The sequence below is a fragment of the Pinus tabuliformis genome, chromosome 1_2 (genome assembly GCF_031772625.1).
Source record: "Pinus tabuliformis cultivar Carrire ecotype Pingquan chromosome 1_2, CPIR1, whole genome shotgun sequence".
Lineage (NCBI taxonomy): Eukaryota > Viridiplantae > Streptophyta > Pinopsida > Pinales > Pinaceae > Pinus > Pinus tabuliformis.
The window spans coordinates 859,802,879-859,814,828 of NC_142298.1; the positions used below are offsets into that span (position 1 = coordinate 859,802,879).

At 43.1% G+C, this 11,950-nt stretch overlaps 1 protein-coding gene across 1 annotated transcript; it reads left to right on the forward strand.

The window, feature by feature from the left end:
- The first annotated feature begins 493 nt into the window (after positions 1-493).
- Positions 494-5,544, forward strand: LOC149208636 (uncharacterized). Its single transcript, XM_089398397.1, has 3 exons — positions 494-760; positions 1,323-1,495; positions 1,731-5,544. Exons 1-3 carry the CDS (start codon positions 494-496, stop codon positions 5,542-5,544), a joined length of 4,254 nt encoding a protein of 1,417 aa, XP_089254523.1.
- The last annotated feature ends 6,406 nt before the right edge of the window (positions 5,545-11,950 follow it).

Consider the following 11,950-nt stretch of genomic DNA (forward strand, 5'->3'; position numbering starts at 1 on the left):
CACCTTCGGGGAACCGGCCGCTTGACGGTTTGTCCCTCCTGCTGTTCTCAGCGGGCCTGCAATGGCAGGATCCGCTTCCCCTCCTCCAGCTTCAGGGAACCCGGAGGAAATCTTTGCCTCCCTTCTGTCAGAGCCATCAGATGCCAGACCTCGCCCCTCATTATCAAAGTTTATAAAAAAGCTGGATGAGATACCTGAGGTGAACCTACCCCCATCCCTCCCAAGGAAATCGACAATAGCTTTATCAGAAAGAGGTCTTGTTGGACAGTTCACTGGACTCTGGCCATCCCCAAGAACTGTCCAAAAATGGGTGGAGCGCAACTGGAGCACAATGATCCAAGGAAAGATCGCCATCAGATTCTGCGGGCGAGGATTCTTCACCTTCCTGTTCGAGACCAAAGAAGACAAGCACCTCATCTTCCGTAATGGACCTTACTTCATGGACACAAGAGGTCTTTATCTGAAGAGATGGACCCCGGACTTCGATCCGGAAATGGACATTCCCAACGCGGTCCCTGTTTGGGTGCGCCTCCCCCATTTGCCCCTGCACTGCTGGGGGGATGAATCGGTCAAAGCGATCGGCAATGCAGTTGGAAAATATATAGACAGATCGGAACCAAGGGAGAATATGCATGCATGCGCAAGGATCTGCGTCGAAGTTGATCTCGGGAAAGGACTGCCAGAAGCCATTAAGTTAAAGGTGGATCAATGGATGCACATTCAGCAGCTGGATTACGAACAGCTGCCCTTCAAATGCAAGGTATGTCACGAGTACGGTCACTTTGCCAATAGATGTAGCAAGTTAAAAGTAAATGAAGTAGAACATAATGAGGAAAATGCTGAAGGACCATGGGAACAAGTTAAAAGGAAAAAGTCCTCCTCTAACCCGGGCACTAGCTCCACAGCCCCTCCGGCAACAAGTCAACCTCCCCCTCCTCCCCCTCCCTCCTCAGCTTTCCCCTCCTCCTCCAACCCCTTCGAATCCCTAACAGCTGAAGTTCCGCCCTCCCCTCCTCAATCCCCACGCCCAGCCTCTCCGTGTTCCAACCCTCCTCCCTCCCCCCCTCCTACCATCGAAAGAATCCTCACTAGAAACAAAGCAAAAGAAGCCAACCAGCCATCCGATCCCCCGAGAAAAGTTGGTCGAAAAACGAATAAAGAGCTAAGGGACGAAACAGCAGCTAAGGAGATGGCAACCGGTACTCAACAACCCATGGATTCATTCTTAGGCAAGCTAAAAGGAAGTGGCGAAAAGGCCAAGGAGAAATCAGGATCCCACCCCACAACTGGTAAATAATGAACTTGGTCTCTTGGAACTGTAGGGGGATCGGCTCTTCCTTAAAGCTGAAAGCAATCAAGGACCTTATAAATCAGGAACAACCAGACATTCTCCTAATCCAGGAGACCAAAACCACCGAGCAGGACTTTCTACTTCAAATCCAAAGATTCAAAAACTACACAGGCATATCAAAAGGTTCAGATGGGGCCTCAGGAGGTATAGGAACACTATGGAACAAAAATAAGTGGGAAATCATCAACTCCCAGCTATGCAATTGGTGGATCAGAACAGACCTAAAGAATAAAAGCACCCAAGAAGTGTATTACATTTATAATATATATGCACCTAATCATTACATAGACAAAGCCAGTTGTTGGAACTCTATAGAAGCGGATCTCATCACTATCCACAGCAGCTGGATAATTCTTGGGGGACATTTGAATCTAATTAGGCAGGTGGAAGAAAAATATGGTGGGAACTACCATGCAGATCCATCGAGAGACAAGCTAGAAGCCATCATTCAGCTCTTCAACATGATCGACACCCCTCTATCGAATGGCAAATACACATGGACCAATAAGAGAACAGGATCACACAACATAAAAGAGAGGTTGGACAGGTTCCTAATTCAGGAAGGTGTAGCAGGCAATTTCCAAGCAATCAGGAGTCATATAATTCACGGCACAGCATCGGACCATAAGGCCGTGGTACTCACCTTGGACAAAGGAATAAACTTAGGTCCTCTTCCTTTCAAATATAACAAAGCCTGGGACTCCCATGAAGATTTTCGCACCCTTGTACGAAAACAGTGGGCAAATGAAGTATTAGGCTCGCCACATTTCGTATGGGAAACAAAGCTAAAACAACTTAGGACAGTTATAAAGCAATGGGCAAGGGATAAGGCAACCTCTGAAAGGAAAAAGAAAACAGAGCTGTTAACAGAGATGGAAAGCTGGCACAAAGAAAAAGAACAGATACAATACACAGCAGATGACTTAGAGAAGGAAAAAAATATGTACAAAGAGCTATATCGGCAAAACCGAGTGGAGGAAGAGGAGCAAAGAATGAAATCCCGTTGCTTATGGTTGAAAGCTGGGGATAAAAACACTTCTTTCTTTCACAATAATGTCAAAATCAGAAGAGCGAGCAATCAGATAGACAAGATCGAAGTGGAAGGGAGAGAGTTGAAGGAACAAGAAGACATAAAAAACGCAGCATTTAATCACTTCAAGGCACTTCTTTCGGCAGATCTCCAACAATATGACAGCGATGCATTTCTAAGTGTAATAGAGAGAAAAATAACAGAGGACCACAATAACCAGTTGGAGCAAGACCCTACAGCAGAAGAAATCAAAGAAGCCACCTTCAGCATGCAGCAAGACAAGGCCCCGGGGCCGGACGGATTTACCGTTGCATTCTATAGGCAACATTGGGATACTATAAAGAAGGATTTTGTGAGAATGGTAAAAAATGCATTTAGAAATCACAAGTTGGGGGCCAACACAAAGTCTTCACACATAGCTTTGATCCCCAAGGAAGCAAACCCCAAATCTTTTGATAGGTTCCGGCCCATTTCGCTCTGCAATGTCTCATACAAGATCATAACAAAAATAATTGCCAACAGATTAAAGAAATTCCTTCCTCTTCTAATTTCAGAGAATCAGGGCGGCTTTGTCCCAAAGAGGCAGATCACAGACAATGTTATTTTAATCCAGGAAGCCATCCATAGCAGCCACAACAGAGGAGAACGTGGAATGATCATCAAACTGGACATGGCCAACGCATTTGACCGAGTGGACCACTCCTTCTTAAGTGCAGTCCTAAAAAAATTCGGTTTCTCCTCCAACTTTGTTAGCATCATCAGCGGGTGTATCTCCAATCCTTGGACTGCCCCACTGATCAATGGTCGGCCCAGCAAATCTTTCAGAAGTTCCAGGGGGCTAAGGCAAGGCTGCCCCCTCTCTCCTTTCCTTTACATTATTATGGCGGAGACTCTCAGTGTCCATCTAGAAAATCTTCGTAACAAAAAAGAAATCACAGGCATACGCATTGAAAGACGAATAAAGGAGATAAATCATTCGTTATTCGCGGATGACACTTTATTAATTGGGGGAGCCTCCAGCCTGATGGCTAGGAGGTTCAAAAGAGTTTTGGATGCATTCCTCCAAGCCTCCGGAGGCAAACTGAACAACAGGAAATGTAAACTGTACACTTGGAATGTGCCCTATCTGACACAGCAAAGAATAGCACAAATTCTGGACATTCCACTACAAAAAAATTGGAGCTCATTTCCTTATTTGGGTCTGCCTCTGGCAAAGGAACACATCAAAGCAGAGGTCTGGACAAAACATATTGAAAAGATGAGAGGCCTACTCCAGAGCTGGGGCGCCTCTTGGCTAAACCTCGCTGGCAGAACCATCCTTATAAAGGCTGTCCTCTCAGGCCTCCCAATTTACCAATATGTGGTAATTATGGCTCCTGCTAGTATCCACAAACATATGGAACTCATGATGAGAAGTTTTCTCTGGCAGGGAGGTAAACAGGACACAAAGAAATTCAGCCTCGTCAACTGGGATCAAGTCACTCTTCCTTATGAAAAAGGAGGTCTCTCCATAAAAATACCAAGCCTTTCCAACCAGGCGCTGGGGCTCAAACTGGTCTGGAGTATTCTCACAGGAAATGGTTCGTGGTGGGTGGAGACAATAAAAATAAAATATCTCAAAGGTCCAAATTCCAACATCCTCAATGAACCAATAGCAGATAGGTCTTGCATTCCGATGTGGCGTCTTATCAAGAAAGTTTTGGCACACTTCAGAGAAAATGTCTCCAAAATCCCAGGCAACGGAAAGAACACCAAGATATGGTCTGATAGAATAATTAACTCCAACCCAAGAAACCTTCTCCAAGAGCTCAGGCCCCTGCAAGATTGGATGGAGGAACGAAAGATAATCACCCTGTACGATATATCTCTTTGGAACCAAAATAGATGGCTGGCTTGGAAATATCTGCATCTCCCTCTGAACCTCAAAGAACTATGGCGCACACTGAAGCTTTCACTATCCGGATCAGCACCAATCAACAAGGAGAACGAGGACAGATACATCTGGGACACTGGTGGAGGGTCCTTCTCAGTAAAAGAAGGATATAAATCTTTACAAAATACAACTCCTGTAGCAAATTGGAACCTTCACACAGCTGCTTGGAAGTCAGAATGCCTTCCAAAGGTAAAACACTTCAATTGGACCCTTTTAAAAGGGAAAATTCTCATAGCTGAGAATCTGAGAAAGAGAGGAATCCAAGGCCCATCGATCTGTTGTTTCTGCCGAGCAGAGGAGGAGTCTATTCAGCACTCCTTCCTACTTTGTCCCTTCGCTAAAAGTTGTTGGAAACAGTTAACAAGCCCATTGGTTATTCGAGGAACCCACGACCAGATGCACAATCTACAGAAGAACTGGAAGAAAGATTTCCCTCATTCTAGAAAAGGCAAGAATAATCTAATTAGGGTGTGGAAGTGCATTCCTGCTACCCTTTGCTGGAACCTCTGGCTAGCCAGGAACAATCACGTTTTTAATAACAAAACGCCTAAATTAGACAATGTCATAGCAAAAACAATTGCTAACATTTCTGAAGCTGTCAGCGCAAACTTCATTGCTCCCCCAGATCAGACGAGATGGGCACAAGAAGAAAGGGATTGGTACAGTAACTTCAACATCAGCCACTCTCGGAGTCCTCCCCCCCAGAGCAAAGCACATCAGAAGCATCCCAACTGGAAACTCAGGGGAACTAAAGAAGAGATAAGTCAATGGATTTCCAATCAAAATCGCCCCCTTCTTTTCTTTGATGGTGCATCAAAGAACAATCCCGGAGAAGCAGGAGCAGGCGGCATAATTAAAGACCATAAGGGGATTTCCATCTGCAGCTATGAATGGGGACTTGGAAAGGCCTCGAACAACGCAGCCGAAGCCTACAACTTACTTCTAGGCACCGCAATTCTATCCAGATTGGGACTAAGGAATGCCATCATTATTGGGGATTCGGCCATCATCATCTCAGCCATGAGCACAGACAAAGAATTCAGCAAAGCAGGCCTCAACAACATAAGGACGAGGATTACAGATAACATTAGAAGTATGGGTGAAGTAACCTTTAGGCACGTGCTAAGAGAAAACAACGCAGAGGCGGACTCCTTAGCCAGTAAGGCAGTCAACAGGCAGCAAGGTCAGGTCCGTGAGAACGAAAGAATATATGAAAGGGCGATACCATAAGAAATCAAACTGTCAGACCGCACATCAGAACAACCTCTCCGGATTTTGTCATATCAGCAATCACTTCATCGGCCTCTCATCCCTCGATTTCCCTTTCTCCTACACACCGTCGTCTTTCTTCTCTCCTTTCGATCCCAGAGCAATGCATACTCAATCCTCTCGTGATCTCCCCTCTGACTTTTTAGGTAAACATCACTTCCGCCTATCTGGAGAGTGCACTTCGAATCTGAAGCAGGATCCGCTCCCAGTTCCCGTAGGAAAAAATATCCCGCTATCTCATCATGAATGGTCCCCCCCTCCCCTTTATATCCCCTCCCCCTTCCCCGATTTCCTCAGAAACTCATTGCCTTTCCAGTATCAGATAGGTAGAGTTGGGCGTCCTGAGCGTGGCAGCGCAGTTCACCACAGCGAAAGCAAACAGTGCGTTCACAGAACACTGTGGTTCCTTCCCTTTGATCTCCTCTTCAGCAACAAGCAAGGCAAAAAGCAGAGCCACCTTGATCAGCAGGCCATCCACGCAGTTCTCAGGTATAATCCAAGTCATTATTCAACTCTTTGTTCGCTAACCCGTTTCTTCTCAGTCATGGCAGAGAATAGACAGCAGCCAGCGGCCCAGGAGGGAGCAGAGCCACAGGGGAACCCACTGGACAGGGTGCTAGGAAATGACACCTGCACCCTTTGCAAAGAACACTGTTTTTTGATTGCCCGGTTTGTAAAGCACCATAACGACCTCAAAGACGATTTTCAAGCCGACAGTCGCTCCAAGCGAAAAAAGCTTATAAAACAAAAGAAGGAAATCGAGGACCTTAAGGAAAAGTGCCAGCATTTGGAGGAGGCCATCAATCATATCAAGAACCTCACGGAGAGCATGCAGGCAGAGGCCTCTACAAAGGCAAGCCAAAAGGACCAGCAGAGGGATGATCAGATGGAAGACACAGTAAACCAATTCTGGTGTTAATCTAATGAATAGCAAAGTAAGTCTTATAGCTGGCTTGTTTGTCAGACAGTATAGTAGATATCTATTTCAACATATTCTCCTCAAGTTAAACTCTCAGAAGTCAAGGGCTGCGTCCCGGTTTTGGACTTCATCTCTTCTTCCTCTTTTTGAATCTGATGTAACAGCTTTTGCACAGCGCAGTTTTATAATATATGAGTAGACGATCTTGTAAAAAAAAAAACAAGTTCTAAAGCCTCCTTCCAGTGGGGAGGAAAACACAAAAAAAACATTTGATACTTTAAAGCACAAAATTGTTACAGCTCCATCTTGGCTTTACCAGACCTTCAACAGCCATTTGAAATAGAAACTGATGCTAGTGGGTATGTAATGGGTGCAACGTTATTGCAAAACGGAAAGCCTATCTGTTTTCATTCAAAAACACTTTCTAAAGTAGTTGTTGTGTAGGTTTTAACCCCGTACAAGAATTACCTGCATACGAATTCTAAAACACAGAAAATAAACAATGCAATAGCATAACACATGAAACACATATACACAGAGATTTTCCCTGGATCCCAAAACCGGGACTACCAGCATTATTTTTCATTATGTTCCTTTCAATGGTACAATACATATTTATACATGTCGAAGCATCCAATGCCATGGACCGAAAACCATCGCGTCCAAAACCATGTGTGAAAACCATGCACAAAACCATAGGTAGGTCTGCCCAATCTAATATAGGGTCCAAAAAAAATTTCCTCGGGGGGCTACCCACCCCCTCAAACCCCCTATGACCCCCCCCACTGCACAACGAAGGAGGTGCTCCCCCCCGCCTCTAACCCCCCGGTTAACTACGTAGGCTAGTTGTGGAAAGAATATAACACAACCCAACATTCTCCCACTTGTTGTTTTCTTTCCACATGGGGCCACATGAGAGCTTAGTCATTTATCTAGCCCTGAAATGCCCATTGTTTCTCTACACTAAGAGAACTTCTCAGAGCTCAAAGATTTTGTCAATGCATCTACAGTATTCTTCAAAGTGTCCACCTTTACCAGCAACGCCTTTTTGTCTTCTATCATATCCCTCACAAAGTGATACTGAACTTCAATCTGCTTTGTCTTTGAATGGTAAGCAGGGTTCTTTGCCAAGAAAATTGCACTTTGGCTATCACAGTCTATCCTTATAGCTCCTTGTACTAACCCCATACTTGAACACAATCTCTGCAACCAAACTGCTTCCTTGCTTGCATGAGTGGCTACCATGTATTTTGCCTATGTAGTTGATAGTTCCACTACAGATTGTTTCTTACTCATCCAACTGAATGCACCTTCAAATAGATTAAACACATACCCACTTGTAGATCTTCTCTAATCCATATCTCCATCCCAGTCCGCATCAACAAAGCCACGGATATCCAAAACTCTATCCAATCCTGGTCTTCCTTGGTAGCACAAACCATAATCACTAGTGCCACACAAATACCTGAAAACCCGCTTCACTGTTGTCCAATGCTCCTTCCCTGGTTTTGACATAAACCTGCTCAATACTCCCACTGCATGTGCAATGTATGGTCTAGTACAAACCATCGCATACATCAGGCTACCGACTGCACTTGCATATGGAACACGAGACATATCCTCTTCCTCTTCTTGTGTCTTGGGACACTGTTCAGCAGATGACTTTACACCTATGGGAATAAGAAACTTCACTGATTTACTATCTTGCATATTAAACCTTTGCAATATTGTCTCGATATACTTCCTCTAGTTTAACCAGAGCTTCCTCTTTGCCTGATCTCTTTTAATTTCCATGCCCAAAATATAGTTTGCAGCACCAAGATCTTTCATGTCAAATTTGGAGGACAATTGGGTCTTCAAATCCTGGATAATTTCTTTGTCATTTCCAACCAGCAACATACCATCCACATACAAGACCAGATAAATAACACGGTCACCAATTAATTTAAAATACACATAGTGACTAGCCTTGCTTCTAGTGAAGCAAAGTCCTCATATAAAAGTATCAAATTTCTAATACCACATCCTTGGTGACTGTTTTAACCCATACAGAGACTTCTTTAACTTGCATATCAGTTCTTTCTTACCCTTCACTGCAAAGCCTTCAGGTTGCTTCATGTAGATCTCCTCTTCCAGATCCCCGTGAAGAAATGTTATCTTCACATCCATCTGTTCTACCTCAAAATCAAAAGCAACAACAACAGATAAAAGTAATCTAATAGAAGCTACCTTGGCAACGAGAGAAAAAATATCACCAAAATCAATTCCCGACACCAGGGAATAACCTTTTGCTACCAACCGAGCTTTGTATTTCTCCACCTTTCCTTTTGCATTTGTCTTCTTCTTGAACACCCATTTGCTGCTAATGAGTTTCCTTCTAGCACACAACTCCACCAGATCCCAAGCTTCATTTTTGTGCAAAGATGCCATTTCATCAACCATGGTCTCTTTCCAGAGTTTTCCATCCTCTGAATCTATTGCTTCCTTCACAGTTCTTGGATCATCATCATTAATAGATAAAGCAAAATTTTAACAAAAAGCAGATGGACTATACCTTTCTAGTTGTCTTCTTTCTCGAACTAATCTTCTCACAACTAGAGTTTGTGGCTCTTCATCTTCTGATTCCTCTTCTGCTGTAGAGTCTGATTTTTCGTCCTTTAGCTCAAACTCTATCTTCTCAGGTTCCGTTGATGGGACTTCATGTTTAATAACATTTTTCACCTCTCTAAACACCACATCTCGGTTGTACACAACCTTCCTTGTTACTGGGTTGCAAAGTTTATAACCCTTTAAACCATCCTTATACCTAATAAACATGCACTTTTTAGATTTACTATCCAACTTGGTTCTTTTCTCCTTTAGAACATGTACATATGCATCACATCCAAATACCCTCAGATGTGAAAGAGAGGGTTTCTTACCAGTCCATACCTCTTGTGGAGTCTTATCCTCCAACGTTGATGAAGGTGATTTGTTGACCAAGTAACATGTTGTCTCCACCGCCTCTGCCCAAAATTCCTATCCTAACTCGGCACCATTGAGCATGCTTCTTGCCCTTTCCATCAACATCTTGTTCATTCTTTCTGCAACTCCATTTTTCTCAGGTGTGTATGGAGTAGTCTTTTGTAATGTTATACCACACTTCTTACAAAATTCTTCAAATTCCTTGCTGCAAACTCTCCATCGTTATCTGACCTCAACACCTTTATTTTCTTCCCTATCTGGTTTTCCACCAAATCCTTAAATTCTTTAAACCTGTCAAAGACTTCAGATTTCTTCTTAAGGAAATATATCCATGTATTCCTTGAGAAGTCATCTATAAATGATACATAGTACACAGACTTACCCAGTGATGGAACCTTCACAGGTCCAAACACATCACTGTGCACAAGCTCTAATATCTGTTTTGCCCTCTTACCACCAGAGGGGAAACTCACCCAATTCTGCTTCCCATATACACAATTTTCATAGAAATCAAAATCCAGAGAGCTATTACTCATACCTTCTACCATACCTTTACCATGAAGTATTCGAAGGCCCTTCTCTCCAATATGTCCAAGCCTTTGATGCCACAGCATGGTCTTCTCTCCAGAGACCATTAGATTTTCTGTTCCACTTTCAGGAACCACAGAACTGTTGCACCCATCAACAAAAATGCTACCTTGCAGCTTGTACAGAGTTCCAATCTGAACTCCATGCATCAATACCAGTGCTCCTCGAACCATCTTGCAAGTATCCTTCTCGAACACTGTTTTTACATCTACATCATCCAACTTTCTTATAGAAATCAGAGTTCTAGCCAATGCAGGAATATGCAGAACACCCTGAAGTGTTCTAACCCTTCCACCATGCAACTTCAACTTTACTTTTCCGCGACCAATGACTCTAGCCTTCCTATCATCCCCTAAGAAGACATCACCACCATCGTATTTCTCATACTCGCAGAACCACTCTCTATGGGGAGTGAAGTGAAAGGATGCACTTGAGTCAATCAACCCTGCCTCATGATCTACATGTGTACTTGAAGAAGCCAAGTACACATCCCCACCTTCATGTGAGGTGGTTTTCACCTTTGTAGAAGGAGCATCATCAGATCCCTTTCCTTTGTTAGGAGCTTTAGATTTACAGTCCTATTGAAGCCCCGAAAATCGGGTCGACAATAAGGGGGATACCCGCCCGATCCGGACCTTGGTTGTCAGCTCCTTATCCGTTTGGTATAGCGGGTCCGACTGGGGATAATGGGACCAGCTTCCCAATCTATGGGTGTGTGTGTATAGAATTGGATGTTGCTGATCTAACAGTTCCTATCTAAGCTATTCTAATTCAAACTTTAATCTAATTCTATGCTATTGTAATCTAATAAACAACACATCTAAATCTATGCTAACCCGAGATGTGATTCTTCTATTATGCGATCTAAAGAGATTTCAAATAACAACTGGTAATAAAGATCATTCAGCAATTATAAGAAAGGAAATCAATTAAGATAAACCACTTCGCATAAAAGTTTAGGCGAAACAGTTGTGAACAACATATCGCATAATGAGCTATTCATACATTAAACATAAATAAATAGCTACCACCGTACAAAAGTGCCAAATGATAACTCAAGCATTCATGCAATAACATATAAGCAACTAAAAACTGTATATCACTTTAACATATAACTAGAAATGGTCAAGAGATAAAAGTACCATTTATGACTGGTCCTACTCATAAGCTTCAAGCAACAATGATTTATCTCTCCTTGCTCTAACATCTACTAAGAGTACAAAAGTGCAACATCAGTAGCAGATATCAAATGCAAACATCAACAAATCTTGATCCATTCATTCACCAAAACCTCCTCTGAGGGTGCAAAAGTGCATGTTCTGAGGACAAGTTTTGATAAATTTCTGGACCCTTCTCTAAATGCATGAGAAGGGTTTAAATACTACTAACTAAATAACTTAATTACACAGATTCAGGATACGGTTTAAATGACCGCCCTTTTTCTAAGCAAAACTATTTCTAAAAATTAAATCTAATATCTAACTATTTCTGCATTTGCTCCTTAATGTTGCGAGCATTCAATATTTGCCTGGGTAGAGTCAGCTGACTGTCTTCCGCTTTTGGTTGAGCTAAGAAAACAGAAATGGTAAGAGCTGGCACCATCTTTTCAGCAAAATAGAAGATATACTTGAGAATCATCCTCTGGCTATGTGGATTTACTGTGTATGCCCAGTAATAATCCAAGTTCCACTTGGTTAATCCTCGAATTGCTTCTGCCTTTGCTTTCTTGCGTTTTCCGGGCTTACGAGTGACTGAGCAGTTAGGGACTTTGCTTTTTGAGCAATTTTCTCAGTGATGCGCGATTAGTGCCTAGCGCTAATCGCGCATCGGAAACTGCCTCCGTTCTTTGATCCGGGCCTTTCTGGTGCGTTTTTCGCCTTTAGCGCCTTTTCCTTC